This window comes from Sycon ciliatum, chromosome 13, assembly GCF_964019385.1.
Source record: "Sycon ciliatum chromosome 13, ocSycCili1.1, whole genome shotgun sequence".
Taxonomy (NCBI): domain Eukaryota; kingdom Metazoa; phylum Porifera; class Calcarea; order Leucosolenida; family Sycettidae; genus Sycon; species Sycon ciliatum.
The window spans coordinates 26,877,119-26,895,327 of record NC_088655.1 but is presented as its reverse complement, the minus strand read 5'-3'; the positions used below and the strand labels follow the sequence as shown (position 1 = coordinate 26,895,327).

The 18,209-nt window shown below is 48.1% G+C and overlaps 2 protein-coding genes across 2 annotated transcripts in view; one reads left to right on the top strand and one right to left on the bottom strand.

Annotated features, from left to right (window-relative positions):
• Positions 1–41: 41 nt before the first annotated feature.
• On the bottom strand, positions 42–5,811 carry LOC135829632 (uncharacterized). The gene is made up of 4 exons (XM_065342032.1): positions 5,660–5,811; positions 3,670–4,195; positions 1,599–1,715; positions 42–1,106 (listed from the first exon to the last, which is right to left on the bottom strand). The coding sequence occupies exons 2-4, from the start codon at positions 3,953–3,955 to the stop codon at positions 1,039–1,041; spliced, it is 471 nt and encodes a 156-aa protein (XP_065198104.1). The 5' UTR covers positions 3,956–4,195; positions 5,660–5,811; the 3' UTR covers positions 42–1,038.
• Positions 5,812–6,220: 409 nt separating this feature from the next.
• LOC135829408 (probable ATP-dependent RNA helicase DDX31) overlaps positions 6,221–18,209 on the top strand; it is a gene marked incomplete at its 3' end in the record, with an annotated part of 14,067 nt that continues 2,078 nt past the window's right edge. Inside the window, 9 exon segments of the mRNA XM_065341817.1 lie at positions 6,221–6,397; positions 8,466–8,756; positions 9,828–9,926; positions 14,176–14,243; positions 14,891–14,993; positions 15,956–15,999; positions 17,626–17,696; positions 17,830–17,894; positions 18,186–18,209. The exon segment at positions 18,186–18,209 is cut by the window's right edge and continues 21 nt beyond it. Of these exon segments, the coding sequence (XP_065197889.1) occupies positions 6,341–6,397; positions 8,466–8,756; positions 9,828–9,926; positions 14,176–14,243; positions 14,891–14,993; positions 15,956–15,999; positions 17,626–17,696; positions 17,830–17,894; positions 18,186–18,209 (822 nt within the window).

Here is an 18,209-nt window from a genome sequence, read left to right as displayed (position 1 = left end):
TGGAAAGATGCCCAGCAATACACCGGTCCACTCAGTGCAACTGAGAATGCGCGTTTCAAGCGGAGGAAACGGCCGACGCGAGTACCATCAAGATTTAAAAAAAATGTTAATAAGCTCCCAGAGGCTGAGATTGTGTAATCTTGGCACCATGCGCAGCACCAACGTGTGTGGGTGGGTGTGGGTGTGGGTGGGGTAGGGAGATATTTACACGAGTTAGCTACATGTACATGTACGTTTGCGGCCTTATTGCAACTGTGATTAGGATAAAGAAGCGGTGAAAATAATGTCGAACTGCAATCTGGTAAATCGTGTAGAACGGCAGCCATCGGGTAGTTTAAATCATTTATATAACTGCAATCGTTGTAACGGGTGTACGAACACGAAACGAGGGCACAGCGATGGCGCTAGGCTCTGCCGGGATGCCAGCTACGCACGCCGCCCGAAAAAAAACGAGACAGCACAAGTTAAAAAGGGAAAGAGAATCAGTTTTCGTGGAGGCAGAAAATGCACAAAAATCAGCGCAGTTAATAAAGCAAGTGGCAACGTATAATATTATGTTCAATGATGCCTAACTTGTGTAAATAGTTCGTGTATTGAATGCGCAACTTGCCTTGTTTATTGCGTTGGAAAGAGAACCGGCAGTCAGTTTGCGTACGCGCTTGGCGAAACGGTAAATCGGGCGTGCACGTCTCATGGCCGCCATAGTCTGTCATACACACATGCACGCGCACGCACATACATGCACGCACACACACACATACACGCCAGTGAATAGTCCGTTGACTGATCATCCAGTCTGATTCATCGAGACACGTTAACAGGCGAGCGCCTTAAGTTGCCGCCCCATGCCACCACGCTCATTGCAAGCAAAAGAGACGAGGGGTTCTAGTCTGCGCGGTGCGATCAGCTAGACAGGAGCTCACGCTGTGTCAAGGAGCGAGCTCTCAGCAGCGACGCGATACACAGTGACCCATACGCCACCTGTGGAAGCGCGATAGCTATATCGTCACACCGTTGGAGGTTCAGACGATGTCGTAGTCAATGCTTGGTTGTCGATACTGTGGCCGGATCGATAACGCTGCATGGCGAAGACGACGTCTCCTGAACTGTGGCAATGACAAAGCAGCAGCAGCAGCAACGACGATGTCAACAACAAGGACAGCAGCAGCAGCAGCAAGAACAAAAACAGGAAATAAGAACAAGATTCTTTCATCTGTGAGAACCGGACCTATGGGACGGTGAGAAGGCAATCATGCCTGTGCAATTGGTGAAGTAAAAGTCAACGACAAGAACAAGAACAAGAACAACAGCGGCAACACCACCACCACCTACAACAACACAAAAACAACTGTGAGAACAAAGAATTCAAAACTCCAGCAGCAACAACAACAGCAACAACAACAGCAACAGCAACAACAACAGCAACAACAACAAACAATAACAACAACAACAACAACAACAACAACAACAACAACAGCAACAACAACAAACAATAACAACAACAACAACAACAACAACAACAAACAACAACAACAAACAAAAACAAAGACGACACCAACAACAAAATACACTTTGAATCCGCCCAACGGCACACTCACGTGGTGCTTTGCCGCCGTCCTTGCCACTGCTTGCCGACCATTTCTCCTTGGTGAGTGCGCGGAGTGAGGGGCGTGTTCGGGGTTTCAGCGAGTGCCGCCGCTTCAAGTCGATCTTGTCTGCGATTGAAAAAACCAAGCAGGAGAAGAAAGCCAGCCAAGCCGCTTATGGTTGCACGTGGACACACGAGTGCATAATGTGCATTTAAACAGGTAAGCACAGCCCAAAGTCAAAACCAGAACTGAAGGAAATTGTGTAGCATTGCCCCTCCCCTCCCCTCCCACACATGCACACACATATGCACACACGTTTGCGCATACAAACACACACACACACAGGCAAACAGAGATGACGTTTTAGTGATGACCCTCCATATCCTGTCCAGTCATTTGACCTTGAATACACAGTACCCCGACCATAAAGTCCAGATTTGTCCCTTGGAGGATCCAGTAATTATAACGAGGAAGTAAATCTAACATTTTAACAAGTGACATTTCTTCGGAATGGGTTTGCTCCCACACTGGAGCTCGCGCTATTCCGCCGACTTGACATTTCTTCGTTGTAATAAGTTCTGCCAATGCTGTATTGCCTGATACAAAAGTGTACGTGTTTTGTGTGGATATGCCTGAAGACTGCATGATCGTTAACGGATCTTCTCGCTAACCCATGGGTTTTGGACAATCGTCAAATTTGCGACTCGTTACAACAACATGCTTTACAGTACGTGTGACATTTCCTTGCAGGGAGTACATGTCTAGTGCTGCTCAATGAAATCCAGTCGCGTCACTCACGTTTTGCGCCTTGCACAATTTCGCAGCTCAGCGTTCGCAGGACTCGGACTGCGCAAAAAATAGCGGCGCGTACTCCGGAGTGACTCGACTGGATTTCATCAAGCAGCAACTGTACTTCGAAGTAAGTACCATACAACACGCTATTTTTGGTGTTTTTTAATTTCGGCAATTTCAGTAGAGAAAACAGGCACCTGAATGTAGATAACACCTGGAAGGTGCTAGCGTACTACTGTACAATGTATGTGATGGATAGGCTAGTCACCTACTTCTACATTACACCTGAAACCTGGCAGGTTACTGACACTCGAAGATGTAGTGATGTAATCATGTACATAATGTATACAGGGTTCGTAGCACAATCTATACACAAAATTTCAGGGGATTTCCAGGGGCATTTCAAGGGTATTCACAGATGTCACACAGTCGCTAGACACCACATATCCGTAGCCACACAGAGGTTCACTGATTCAGAATGTCAACAATCGAAGATTTGATCATCAATACTACAAGTAGTAGAGCCACCGTCACCATCAGGCTTCTCCATCGCTGAGTTCTTAGCGAATTAGCCAGTCTTTGTACGGGTCCAAAGACAACCAGCGATCGTTGAAAACACACTTGCCTTTCGGCATGGAGAACAAGTACAACTCTGTAAAACTTCTTCGGCATTCCGAAAAAAACTGAAGACACTTTGTCTTGTTGAAGGCCAAAACAACCAAATAAAACGGAAAAGCAGTTGCATTGGCGGATTCCAGATTCGCTACAGTCAGGAACCGTCGTACCACAGTCGATAGTCGAGCGTACATGGCGATCAAAAAAATACCGTAAAGAACTAAAGATTCACGTGAGCTGCGCTGGCCGCTGAGGCCGTCGACTCACATGACCAGTACAGGTGACCAGACTGGCACTCGTAGATCTATGCATATCATGTACAGTCAGTCGCTGAGTACGGAGGTCTACCAGATCGCGTGATCTGGAAAAAAAATTTCAGGGGATTCAAGGAACATTTTCTTTAAAATACAAAATTTGAGGGGATTTCAGGGAATTCCTGGGGGAAGAAAAACTTTCAGGGTTTTCAAGGGTTTTTAAGGGTGCTACGCACCCTGTGTATAGTGTGCGCATGCGTGCATGCTTGCAGTAGAGAACTCGCAGAGCTTGAAGACGAAGCCTGCAATGGCCACCTCCAGACTTGTATTGTTGTAGTGTTGTCCATCTACAGAATTTAACAACGCCTAAAAATTACAAGTTATACAGCAGTGATGCAGGCAGTGCACGTAACACTTACCGAGACCGATTTCCCGCAGGTTCTTCACAGTTTCTCTTTCTTCCGATTCGTCCGACGGCAGGGTGGAGCTGTGGCTCTTGATGTTGCCCAGGCGCTTCTTGCCGCGCGGAGAGCCAATGCTCTCTGCACTCATCCTCTGCGTTAGCTTCTCGACGGAGCTGGAACGTTCCCTGGTGTTGTCGTCGCTGACTGCGCACCGCTGCTCCTCGTCCTGGCAGAGCTCGTCGAGCCAGGCCATCGTCGTGGCAACCTTCTGGCTCGACGCCTCGCTGTTGGCGGCTGCCATGACAACCGCGACCGTGCGCGTGGGTGGGTCTCTCTCCCTGTGCTTTGGCACAGTGCCCAGTGTGTCTGCTGGTGCTGCTGTCTTGCGTCCGCTGCCTGTTACGCTAAACCAAAGTTCTCACTAGCAGATCGAGCAAGAGCGCCGGCGAGGGTGTATCATCCGGATGGCATGGTCTGAACGCCGTTGCCTTCTTCGACGTCGTCGACGTGAAAAGTTCCGTATCCACGTGCAGCGATGATCCTGTAGCCAAGACAACAAGAATATTGGTTCTAGTGAAGTCTGTAGCATTACTATTGTACAGTAACTCTACAAATTTTCGGCCCATTCAAATTTCGGCCTCCCAGGGCTAAAACACATTTCGGCTGCAACAAATTTCGGCCTGTGCTGCTGCTGCCTGTATACACTGTCACACTGAATCTTGGAAAACAAAATTTCGGTCGCAACAAAATTTTTGGCCAAGTATGACCAGGCCGAAAATAGCCGAAAGTAAATGCGTACCGAATATTTCTTGACGGAGAGTAACTGCCCGCCGAAACTGCATCACTTCTGTACAAAATTTCCTCGCTGCACATACATGCACATGTAATTCGCTCTAGCGTAATTTTTGCAAGAACACACTGTTCTGCAGTGTTCCAGTTGTCCCATGCGCACAGACACCTCAGTATAAACACAAGATGGCGTGCAGTCGAGTGTTTTACCGGCCAAGATCACCTTTTTTTCCTTGAAATTTCTGCTCGATAACCCTCGCTCATAAAAATTGCCATACCCCAGACAGGACCGCCGGAAACAGTATTCAATTGGTCCGGTCGTACCAAAGCCTTTCATACATCGTGTTTGATATAGTGGAAGCATAGTACAACCTTCCAATAGCTGTAAACAGGCGTTGGTGGCCACAATGTCGGTCCGGTCATAACCTCACCAACTGGACCGGTTCGGCGGGCCTGCTGGAGATTGCGCCATAGCGAGGCCTGACCGGGTCACCCGTACCTGTATGTGCGGCTATGTCATTTCAAAATACGGTATGCGAAACTTATAGAAACTTATAGTTGTATGAAAGGACTCGAGTTTCTGTCTGTTCGGCTGCGGAACATTCGAGCGGCACAGTCGGAAAATCGAAATGCCAGATACTGTATCTCTGGCACATACATGTATGCCTGGCTGGGAACACATTGAGCAGCAAACTTGAAGGACTCGACTGGATGCGTTGATGAGTGCTGCTCTTTCCGTTATTAGGCTGGGAACTAACACGATCAAGGTGAGAAAATCGCACTTCCAACCCCATGCAAACTACTTCAGTGTTCTGTGACAAACCGGAAACTAGATTTTAGACCAACTCAGTGAGCAGCACAATGAAAATAATCATGCGGGCTCGAGCGCTCTGGCTTGTTTCTACGACAAAAAACCTGTTGAGTGTTGTTTTCAAGCGGTTCAGCAAGCATGTACATGCAGATCTGAACATCGCATTTGGCATCGCATTATGACTGAGTTATGACTGCGTCTACAATACCAATGCCAATGGGCAGCTAGCTACAGTACAAACAAGAAAGAAAGAAAGAACTGTGACTCAACATATATGTACAGTGCAAGCTCACTAACTGTTACTTGTGACTAAAATAGCAGTGGACGTCCCTCGATGTCCCATATTAGGCAAAACAGAACATTTTTGGGTCTCCGTGAGCCAAAAACTAGACATCTTCGACCTACCTCCGATCTCACTTCTCGCCGAAGTAAGTTTCCACGCAGAGGAACGGCGCGGCGGGGAGTTCTCTTGGAGTCTTTCCTCTATTTTTATCCGCCGCGAATAACAGATCGGCACGCGAATGCGGACAAGATCAAGAAAGCCGTCCTCAACAAAACGAAAATAAAAATATTCTTTTCGAGGCTTGAAGACGTACATGTACCAGATGTACGTCGCGCTGTTCATGTCGTAGATCTTCTTGCCGTCTACCATGGTCTACCAGGTCTACCTGGTCTACCTGGTCTACCGCAAAGTCGTTTTGGTGTTTGAGAAACTCTGGAAGGCCTCGTAAACCTAGGAGTTTACTCCAAATCCTGACGAACACGGATGGTTTAAAAAATTTGAGCGGGCAGAATCGATCCCTCGCAACAGCGGCTCTGTCTCTTATCTGCAATGCATGAGGCATAAAAAAGGCAGTCGAGTCCAGCATGCAGCGTCGTTATCCTCATCCAGGGAGTCATAAAATAATTACGTGTAATACTTTCTTGCTGGCCTGGACGGGAAAACTGCATGCATTGATCAACACGAGGCGCAGACTCGGTTTGGATGTACAATTAGCACAATTGTGAATATTCCCGCAATATATTATTGTGTAGCTTATGTAGCTGAGAATTGCAGTTCTCTCGGTTTTCCACTTGCCAAGCACTATGGATGACGACGATGGAATTGTGCTGAACTTGTCCGCAGCGACAAGCCAGTCGAAGGTTAGACAGACTAAACAAAAGATGTTTTCATCCCTTTCATTTTTTTCTCTTTTCTCAAAAGTTAGCATTTTAATATTGTGTCCGGCGGCAATGTGAAATTTGAGCAAATTGTCGCAAGTTTTCCGCTGTATCCGAGCATCATCATACGTATGTTTACTTTGCCACTCGCGCGTGGCAATTATAACATCGACGACATCCATTTCCCCCTGTATAAATGTCAAAATAATGCATATACATGTAGGTGTGCATGTACGCGTACCAGTATCCGGAGAGGCTGACCTCAGAGAACTTTTAGTGCCGATCAGCGGTGATCCTGCTATTTATTTGTGCTTTCTATCGTTGGGAAAGTGGCGGAATACAGCACATATTCATACTCTTACTCAATCAAATTTTGTGTGCAAAATTCTCCATACAAAAAAGCACTTGTATTCTTGATTGATAAATATGGTGGTAAAGACACACCCGGCAATATGGCGGTAAACACACGCCTGCCCACACACGCTCTCTAGGCTGCAAAGTTCTAGCACAGAGCTCTCCTTCTCACCACCACCACCATCAGTTCGCGCCTGGCGCCTGGTCGATGCATGGTTGGCGGTATCCGGCATAGCAGGCTGGTACATCAAGTAGCACATGGCACATAGATGATGACACAGCAACGACATAGCTCGATTGCGACGTACGTTTCGTCCCCGCTGGACTCATCAGGCAATCTTCTTCTTGGGTGTCTTCATACGGAGCTTGACTCGGGAGAATGAAGTTGAAGACACCATTGCAGCTGTACTTATGGTTGATAAATATGGTGGTAAAGACACATCCGGCAATATGGCGGTAAACACACGCCTGCCCACACACGCTCTCTAGGCTGCAAAGTTCTAGCACTTGTATTCTCATTTTTTTTAAATACTGGTTTGAGTGGAGCGTGGTGCTGTCTCTTTTTTACTCGTGTTGTTGGACATGGCGCTACACTTTCCACTTGAAGTGGAATACCAGTACTGTCGGGTGTCGAAGAACGACCAGGCTAGAATTTCACCAAGCACAGCATACCAATGTATACACGGTGACTCAACTGCGCACAGACTAGTACAGGTGCAGTTGTGCTCACTGAAATCCCACCCAAAGTGCAAAGCTGGCGCCCTGCCCTGGACCAGTTCCGATTACATCATTGTGGATGTACATGTGTACGTCCAGCCGCATTCATTCCGCTGCCAGGGCGTCAAGGGCCGTGCAAGTTGAGGGTGCCAGTTTTGCACGTTGGGTCGGATTTCAGTGAGCGCAACTGTACATGAAAATATGAATGGACTGTAGGCTAGGAGGCTGACCCCTCGGTTCTTCGGCATCCGGCACTACTGTAGTACTGTACATACGTGTGCATGATTAGTGGCCGCTGGACCATTTTGGATTTGAGTAGCTCTTGTGTAATCAACGACGGTGCTGGCATCCCGGCGCAGCCTATAGAGGCTCTGCGAATGACGTCACCTCGCATCCCTTGGATACGCAATTGCGTCGTCGCCTTGGACGCGTTGTGTGGAGTGGCAAAGCTACGGCGCGGCGGCGCAGTGGTTCACGAGTGCTGCTTTGCCGCACAGCACTAGCACTGTGCCGCTGTATTGCCACTCCAAACAAAGCATCTAGAGTGATGGCGTATTCATGTAACCTCTGTAATAGATCTACAGTATAACTCCCCTTATCCGGACGGCCTAATCCGGGCACGTCAGTCTACCGGTCACCTTGCTGACCTCACACCCAAGTCACAATATCGGCTTTTTAGTGGGAAAAAGGCCTCAAAACTGTCGTTTGGCATGAAACATGGCTACTTGCATGCAATAAGTATATATATATATATATATGTGTGTGTGTGTGTGTGTGTGTGTGTGTGTGTGTGTGTGTGTGTGTGTGTGTGTGTGTGTGTGTGTGTGTGTGCATGTGACATGCATGTGACATGCATGTGACATGCATGTGTGCGTATGTGTGTGGACGGCGGCAATTGCATGTCTTCCTGTGTGTGTGTGTGTCTGCGTCTGTGTTTGCATCCATGCACACGCACCCACACACACTTGACGACCTACAGGCCGCCGTGCGCTCGGCTCCAGTCCGCCTGAACAAGAAAGACGCCAGGGCTGCGAAGGCAGCGCGCAGAGAGCAGCAGGCTGCCTACCCTGGCGACGATGGTTTCAACGACTACGACTACGACTATGACTATGATTCTGGGCATGGCGGCAGCAGCAGCAGTCACGCTACTGGTAACTCCACGGGCGGCAGGAACGGTGGTGCCAAATTTCTGCCGAAGACCGACGGCACAGCCTCGCCAGGCTCCAACACTGGGTATGGTGACGTTGTACGTGGCAAGGACCAGGCGCGGGTGAGAGTAATGTTATGTTATCTGTATTGTACTTCACCATAGGTACAGGCATTGCTGCTTGTGCCTATTCTGCAGTTGCACACGTGTGTTCACCTCATTGGCCTCGCTCGTTCTGCATTTCTTTTGCCCATTTGGCTTATGCGAAGACTAGCCAAGCTTGCTTGGTGATGTCAACGTGAACAAGCATAATAATAATAATAATTGCTGCTTGAGTGAGTCCTCTAAACTTGTGTGCCGGCTCGATGTACCCGGCGTGCTGAAAGTGCGCTCGATGCCGATCAGCGCTGCTGCCGCATGATTGCATAAGCATGACACTCTTGAGTAGCAGCAACCTACTAGTAGCCTTGCCCTATTCTGTACCCGTCTACCTGAGGTCCTCACGGGTAGCACAGGTGCCCGACTACCCATGCACACCACTACTAGTGCGGTAAAATTCCGTTAATAAGCCCTGGGCGTATACTTTGTAGAGCGTCAAAAACCGGGCGTATATTTGGGCATGGGCTTATTTTAGGGCATGGGCGTTATTTCGGACGCAATCTGCAGAAGATCAATCTATCAGCAACCCACTACTACTGGCACTAGTTTCAGTGAACCACCATTAACACTGAGCGCGGTACAGGTACATCAAACCACATTTTTTGGCAGTTTGCTACATGCCAACGGAACATCGCTGTCCTCGCGCGCCGTGACAGTGTTGAGTTCTGCACTGTGCTGCGTGCAGTTGGATGGCACGCACTCGACAGATCTACAACTGTTCTCCAGTTTGTACGCAAACGCACGCTCGCCCGCTGGTCATTTTGAGTCCACTTTACGCCCTGGGCTTATTTCGGGCATGGGCACTAAAACGGACTTGAAATGTACACCGCCTAAACTGGGCTTATTATCGGACATGGGCGTTATTTAGGGTGGGCTTATTTACGGAATTTTATGGTACTTCTCACCCAGGGTCTTTTGGCTGGAAATAGCATCCCTTGTGGATTGTTTTCAAGCAATGCAGTGCTGATATGAATGTGGGTGCTTTTTCTGTTATTTGTCATTGATCTTGTTCTTGTTGTTCTTGTCTGGTCGTAGGCCAAAACCAGTGGGTTTGGCACGAAAGGCAAGACGGGTGACGGTGGTGGGAGTCACGCTGGACACTCTACTAACAAGGAGAAGACTAAACCGAGCGAGGTACGTTGACAATGCGCAACTTTTGAAAGCCTGTTTGTTTGTAGAGGGGGGGGGGGGGATATCCTGGATATTCGTGTGTAGCCATAAAACTCCCGGGTAACACTGAAGTTTAAGTCTTGTTCTATTGCAAACTTGTAAGAATAGGTTGAATAGCTCACGCACGTCCGCTGCCGTTATCTAGCTCTCTGTGCAATATGTGAATGCCAGTGGTCTTAAATGATATTTATAGACTCGGATCGAGAGCCAAGGATAAATTTATAGCATATCAACTTGTAGTTTTTTTTTTGTAGTTGTAGTTTCTTGGTCCTTTTTTCTTTACTATAAGTATCTTTCTAGAAAAGAAAAAGGACCAATAATAGCTTTGTTAGGATGACCTAGATGCTTGTCGCCTATCAAGGGGTTCGCCGCTTTGAAGGGTGTACATGTACATGTACAATCATGTACCTATTATATAACCCAATACTAGTTCAATACTAGTACAGGTCGTCCCCCGTTAATACGAGTCCGGTTAGTACATAAACCCCGTTAGTACATAAGAAATCTCAAGTCCCGGACGAAACGTGGTCACTTCCATACAAATTTTGGCGGTTAGTACATAATTCGTTAGTACATAAACCCCGTTAGTACATAACATTTCTCCGTACCCGCATGCTACCTACCTCAATAATACGTAATTTGTTGGTCTTTCGGCCTTCCAGTGGAGGCACATTGTGTTCTAGTTTCTACTTGTGGACGCAATTAGCTCAGAAATCAGAGCGCACATCACAAGCCGAGAAAGCTCTGTTTTTTCCGAGTGACTGTACAGGCGCGGCTGGGCATGCTATCATGTAAACTGTAGAATCTTCGCTGACTGTGACCGTTATAACATAATTGTTATGTTATATTGAGGGAATCAAGAATATCTCGCTCCCTGGTCATGGTAGCAAGAAACCCTCAGAAAAGTTGAAAAAAGTGAAAAATTCTGGTACACAAGCAAGTTATGTACACTTTCGTTTAGTACATAAACCCCGTTAATACATAACATTTGTCAAGTCCCAGAGATTATGTATTAACGAGGGACGACCTGTATTAGATACACCTTGTTATAGTTCCGGGTTCCACACCCATATGGTTCAGATGGTCCCAACGGCCCGGGGCTCTGCCAACCGTGGATGGTTGTAGTAAGGTCACTGTTTCCGAACACGGTGTCCTCCACCTTGTTCCATGCTGTCAAACTAACAATCATGTACCTGTATGAGCTAAAGTAAAAGTAGTGAAAAGTAGCGCAGCATGAACGCATTGGGGAGCAAACAGGGGGGTTATGTACATGGTGTGGGCATACCAGAGAGTGAAGCACTGTTTGCAAGTGAGTTTGCAAAGCTCATTCTTAAAAGCAACAATGAATGGTTCTGCAGTTAGTCTTGGCAGGAGGCAGTTCCGTAAGAGGGAGGTTTGGAAGAGAAACCACGATTTTGATGTGGTCTTTGCTTTACGGGGGAATAATTTTGTTTAGGCGTCTCCCACTCTGCGTAATATTGAAATTGAACGAAGCTGGGCAACTTCGATACCTGACAATATAGTTGTGCATGGTAACAACTAACAAGCTTATAAACTGCCTGCCATAAAGAAGGGGTGCAATGTTAGCTTTTTCATTTTAAAAGATCCTGCTTGGGTGTGTTCAAGTCGATTCGGATTTTGCGTTTCCTAAGGCAGGATCTTGCAAACCCTGGCCTGGACTCTATCCCGGCTCAGTCACATCGCTTGACCGAAGACGAAAGGACCACACTACGACACTACACTCAATCACAGGTCTAAACATAGCCTATAGAGGAGCATCATGGCCTGTGGTGTAAAGGCCGATTCATACTTCATTTCGCGGACGGGAAACGCGTCGCGTCGCGAAAAAGTTGATCTGAGCACAACTATTTCCCGTACGCGAAATGAAGTATGAATCAGCCTTTTAAGACGAAGTGCCATGTGACAAAGTAGGCCTACTCTTTGCTTGAATTTGCGGCTGATGTCAAGGTAGTGTTGACGGAAGTTTAGGTCTGCACTGAAGCAAACTCCAAGATGTTTCATGATGTCAATATTGGGAAGGGGTAGACCCTCCATAGTGTAGGTGGCAGGCACATGTTGGTGCTGATGACGGTGCTGCGGCTGGCTTATAACGGAAGCTTTAAAAAAAAACAGAGGTTTTCGACGACGAAAACTCTCCGCCTCTTTCCCTAGCCCAGTTTTGGCATGCATGAATGTCTGCTTGGATTCCCGGACTGGATAGAGAGCCTTTGTAGGGTAAAATAAAAGTGACCTCATCTGCAAACAAGAAGGTGTGCGAGTGAAGAATGGCTTCTGGTAGGTCAACGCCTTGCTGCCGTGCCTCAAAGCTCAATGAGAATGCGTTTGTCAGCATGGCACTCGCATAGCCGGGTGCAACTGGTACAAATGTACAAGCAATTCCTGAATCTTTCGTACAACTTTGGTGCGAGGAAGGTCCAAGTCGTACATCTTATCAACATGTAAGGATCACAGGATCACACGATCCGGTCACTCAGAGCATGAAGGTCAGAGGTTCAACATCAAGGTTCGACGGATAGAGAGAGAGAGTGAAATGTGAAAGTCAGAGCTTATCAAGGGCCTGGGTAGCTATGGAAATGAATGTACTAGAGCGCGAATTCAGCTACCCGGGGAAACACAATGGCTACAATTCGGAACGAAAAACGATTAGGACAACATTAGACAGACAATCAAGACAAGGACATCACAAGACAAACCAATGGGCGGTGTGGACATAGACAGGACCACGATGAGGGAACACATGACGAGGACGCCGATTAGGTGGCGGGCCAGTCCAGTTGCGGTAAGGCGCGTGGCGTGGCATGGTTGGCAAGGCAAGTCGGTGGGGTGGCAGAACGTCGGCATCGAAGTAGCGGTGTCGAGTAGGACGTATCGGTCATGGTCGTGGCTGCGGGCGTGGTCGTAGTTGTCGGGGGTTGTGTGTATTGTGTCGTCGCGGTGATTGATACGTTCGGATGGTTAGGCGTTGGCGGATTGCCGTAACAAGTTCCTCCGCCGAGGGAGGGTGTGGCGCCAAGTCGAGGTGTCGACGCGCGGCATCCAGGCGCGACGGCCTGACGATTCCGGGTGCTGGGGGTGCTGGCGGAAGCACTGGCGTCCGAGGCGACGGCGGCGATGGCGCTTGTCTGGGCGTGATCGTAGTTGTCGGGGGTTGTGTGTATTGTGTCGTCGCGGTGATTGATACGTTCGGATGGTTAGGCGTTGGCGGATTGCCGTGACAAGTTCCTCCGCTGAGGGAGGGTGTGGCGCCAAGTCGAGGTGTCGACGCGCGGCATCCAGGCGCGACGGCCTGACAATTCCGGGTACCGGGGGTGCTGGCGGAAGCACTGGCGTCCGAGGCGACGGCGGCGATGGCGCTTGTCTTACCCAGTCGGGAAATCTCGGCGGCGACCCCCATGGGGAAGGATTCCACGGCTCGAGCATCGCACAGTTCGGGTGAGGCGGCGGTGATTGGGGCGGAGGAGGAGACGAGGGCAGCGAGCAGGGCGGCAACGGAATCCGCATGGCAGCGGCCATTTGTTCCTCGAGAGAGATAAGGACATGCTCGCTAGATGGAAGGGGAGGTACCTAACAAATATGTAGGCAAGCTGACGGCCAAAGCACAACATTGCAAACATGACATTTGCCCAAGGATTGCAGTTTGCAGACCACGCCATGGAAGCGGTGAATGCAGAATGTAATATCATACAAAGACAAGCAAAGAATTGGCCACCATACACCAGAAACTTGCAGAAAGTCACATATCCAACAGATAGAGAAGTGAACAGCAATCAGGTACAGCCCGCACAAGACAAAGCTGACCTGATACTCGTCCGAAGATCGCAAGTGGCAGATCCTTTTCAATGCATAGCATGCAGGTGTATGTTGCACGCATGGAGCGGCTTCACACTTCAAATTCAGACGTCAATGCAGTCGTCACGGGATGATATACCTGCAAGATACATGTGTTGCAGAAAGAAAGCATAAGGTCGTGAGGTAGGCTATGGGACACCACAAATAGGTCGCCTACATTTTGCGATCAAGCTCGGTGGTGTTCATCTTCTTGCAGAGTTCTGTTCCAGGGCCGTATGGGGCCTTCCGCTGGGGACAGCTTTCTGTTGTCAACATGTCAGCGTTGTCGCCGTTCTTCCCTCAGTGCGTGTTGTTATTGTGGTGTGTGTCTGTGTGTGCGTGTGTGTGTCTGTGTACTGTCCAGGTGATCTCGTCTCTCTTCAAGGGAAACCCAGCCATACCCGCCGCACCAGACAAGCAATCCTCACAGCTGTAAGTTCCACTGTGGGACAGGGCTGTCTCTCTCTCTCTCTCTCTCTCTCTCTCTCTCTCTCTCTCTCTCTCTCTCTCTCTCTCTCTCTCTCTCTCTCTCTCTCTCTCTCTCTCTATCTATCTATACATCTATCTATCTACAAATCCGTTGATCCCCGAGCTGCAAAGAGTGCTCAATGTCAGAGACAGAGCTTAGTACATAGCAGACTCAGCAGAGGACGTTCAGGTTGGTTGTAACTCTGAGTTTCATGCCGTTAGGCAATCATCAGACAACTCAGCTGCCTGATGATTGCCTAACGGCATGAAACTCAGAGTTACAACCAACCTGAACGTCCTCCGCTGAGTCTGCTATGTATGTATCTATCTATGTATGTATGTATCTGTCTACAAGTCTCTATCTATCTATCTATCTATCTCGCTCTTAGAACTTACTGTAATGTAGTTGTGCTCCGTCAGGGGATGCATTCGACGACCGCTCTTGATTGGTGTGTCCGCAGCGTGTAATTCATGTTGCTGGGACAGTTGGCCATTCCTTCATTTCATGCTGCACATGTGGTGACCTGATGTTCATGGGGCTGAGCATCATCATGCTTATTTGGGTTTGTCATCTTTCTTCTTCTTACCCCATGTCCTACTTGTGTGTCCAGGGTGAAGAAGCAGGCAGCCAAGAAGCGGGCTGTCGTCGGAGAAGGCGTGGAAGTCTTCAATCAAGCAAAGACCTTCGAGGAGCTGGGTATAATCCATCGCATGGTAAGATTTGAAAAGGCGGCGAGGTGACAACAGTTTAAGGATTGCGATAAACAGAACCAGCTGAAGTGTCATTCAAGCGTCACCACTTTCTCTAGAATTTGTTCGTGACATCTCAAGAAAACCTTCGTGAAATGACGCTTCGGCTGGTTCTGTTTATTGCATGGTAAGATGTAGCTCATTCTCTGCTGTGTCCACCACCGTAAAATTTCGGGGTTTTCCGCTGTCGGCAGACCCCGTTACGTGTGGAAAGGGGGGTCCATGGGTGTGCACTGTTGGAAGCTTTATAATGTACTTTTTATTAAGCCCATTGCGCAATGACGTAATCTGTACCGCGAACACCCCACACAGCCACCTGGGCATGGTCGTCCGGGGTGTTGAACAGTGTATTGCTGATCCCAGTGAACTCACATGCATTACTCATACCTTCCATATTTGGCAATGCGGAATGGGCTTCTCGTGGTTACATCGTATTGTGCACTACCGATGGGCGGTAAGCAGTGCCATCAGTACCAGTAAAGCATCCTGGGATGATGATGTCAAAGCCCTACCGTTGAATGGTTTTTCACCCTGAAGATGGGCCATGCCCGAAAATTTGGTGCATTCCATTTATGTCTAATATTATTATTTTTTGGAAGTGAAGTGAACTTATGCAGCGAAGAGACCGTAGTTGGAGAGTTTGAAGTGAGGTACCCTGTAAAGCCTTACCGGTATAACAAAGTCCTAACTCTAACGAGTTAACGAGGAGAAACCCGTCGTTAACTTAAAATAGAAAACGTTATACAGACATTGATACTTCTACTGTTGCTGGTGAGCGTTGAGAATGAGTGGGGATCGTTGCCTTTTGTACTCGTAAAGCAGTCAATTTTTTGGAAATATGGTATATTTGCGTCTCGTTAGAACAATGGCTTTTACGGTATCTGACATGTTCTGTTGTCTCTCTTCTCTTGTTCTTGGTCCCTTAGATCGCCAATCTGGACTCCACGCTGCACATGTCCAAGCCAACGGGGTGAGTACTGTTAACTGGCCACTGTTTGCGACGTATCAATGTTTGTCCTAATTTTGCAAGAAGAGCGTTACGCAGATATTAACCATCGTGAAATCAAACTGCAGCAGTGGGTGTGTATGTGTGTCCACTGTGCTCCGCGAACATTTGCCATCGTAGACTCGCTGGTTCTGAGAGATCGCAAAACTTTAGTGACGCAAACATTAGCGGTCTACAGTAGACATTGTTGTCATAGCAGCTCCACTGCCTTGTGTTGCAAAGGAAGGACCCACGAGCGGGATTCGAACCCAGCACCCCTGTCTTTCCGGGACAGTGCCCTACCGATTAGCCTACCAGGGATCACACGCACGCCCGTGCAGAGGCCTAGCCAAAGCCGGCTCAGCCGGCAGAATGCCGGCTGGGAGGGCGACCTGCCGGCTGAGACAGCTCCAAGGGTTATTTTGGCCGGCTGGCAAACAATTGGGATTTAGAGAAATTTTCAGTTTCTACAAGTACAAGTATTTGTAGCACGCTGTGTTCGAGGATCATTTTTCTTTCAATCATGTCACCAAGCCCACTATCCTCCGCCAAGGTAAGAGTCGACCACTTGCAGCTGTCGAAAATAGGTCCAGTTTCTGCCACTACAATGTCCGAATAATCGTGGAAACAGAACAGGACGACGGCGAAAACTACTTCCACTGAAGTGCACTGTACTTGCGTAGATCCGTACAGTACAGTACAGTAGGGCGTACTGGCATGCACTCCACTCTTGAGGTCACACAGTCACCCACTTGAGGTCAAGCATGTAGACTGAGTCTGTACTGTAGTGTAGTGCACTGCACTAGCACTTGAGTCAGTAGATCACATGCAGCTGGCTACTCAGGCTCAGTGCTAGCTCTTCACTCACAATCACCTCAAATGCACTTGAGTATGCACTTGAGTACGTTACATGTAAAGTCGTTGTGTGCAGAGTGCCAGTAAAATGTAACAGGTGCTACAGGTGTAGGTCGGGTCATGTCTAGCTACAGACTCTGGACTGTCATATCGTGGGCCATTCGTGCCTAGGCTGGGTCTTGTGCATGCTGCATTTCGGAATACGTTTTCTTCACCGTAATGTGTTGCATTTATCACTTTAATCTCAGTCACTGATGACCAGTTTTGCACCAATGTTTACTGCCTTTCTTTGTTGTGCAAGTCAGATGACCAATGTACACTGCATGCAGGCATGACGTTGGTGAACACATGATCCATGCTGATGTAGCTGTTTGCTTCCTTTTTCATATTTTGTTAATTATTTACCTATAATCACATTGTCACAACTGCCTGATGAATGTCCATAATTGGACGAAGCGAAAGGAGATGCAAGCTGCAAGGAAAGATTTGTAGTGGTGTGTGTGTGTGTGTGTGTGTCTGTGTGAATATGTAACTGATTGCGGGGGTCTGGGGGCGCAGCCCCCAGAACGATGCATTTTCACTAGAACGTTGGCCGGCTGGCATAAAATCCTGGCTAGACCTCTGCCGTGGGTCCTGTTTGCTACACTGGGAAGCTACGCGTCAGGGAGTTGAAATTGTTGTCAAGACTATTTTAGTATGTGTGTCAGCATGTATGTGTTTTATGTGTGTGTTTGTGTGTTTTGTTTTTGTTGATAGCGTGCAAAGCGTTAGTATACCATTGCTACTGGAAGGTCATGATTGTCTCGTTCAGTCACAGACAGGATCAGGTCAGTAGCAAATCTATGCTTTACTTCTGCTCTTTGTCTCTCTCTCTCTATCTATCCATCTATGTGACGTGCTATCTCTGTATATGACGTGCTATCTCTCTGCATGTGACGTGCTCTCTTTGTTTCCGTGCAGGTAAAACTTTGGCCTACTCACTACCGCTTGTCCAGCGTCTCAGCGAGATAGAACCGAAAATTGACGTGAGTGTTTGGCGTGCACCAAGTCTACTCAGTGTCTCTGTCTGTGTGTTTGCCCACGGTCTCAATTTAGGAAATAAGATGGGCCATGTAATGTACTCGCGTATTTGTGTTGGCGGGGTGTGTCCCAACTTCATTGTCCTAGTTTTCTAAGAGATCTGATGGGTGATCTTGACATGTGTGTGTGTGTGTGTGTCTGTCTGTCTGTCTGTCTGTCTGTCTGTGTGCACACCCTTTGACTGGTTTTCCAATGCTCGTGTGTTGTGTTTTTGTTGGGCGTTGCCGTGACTTTAGCGTAATGGAGGACCGTACGCGTTC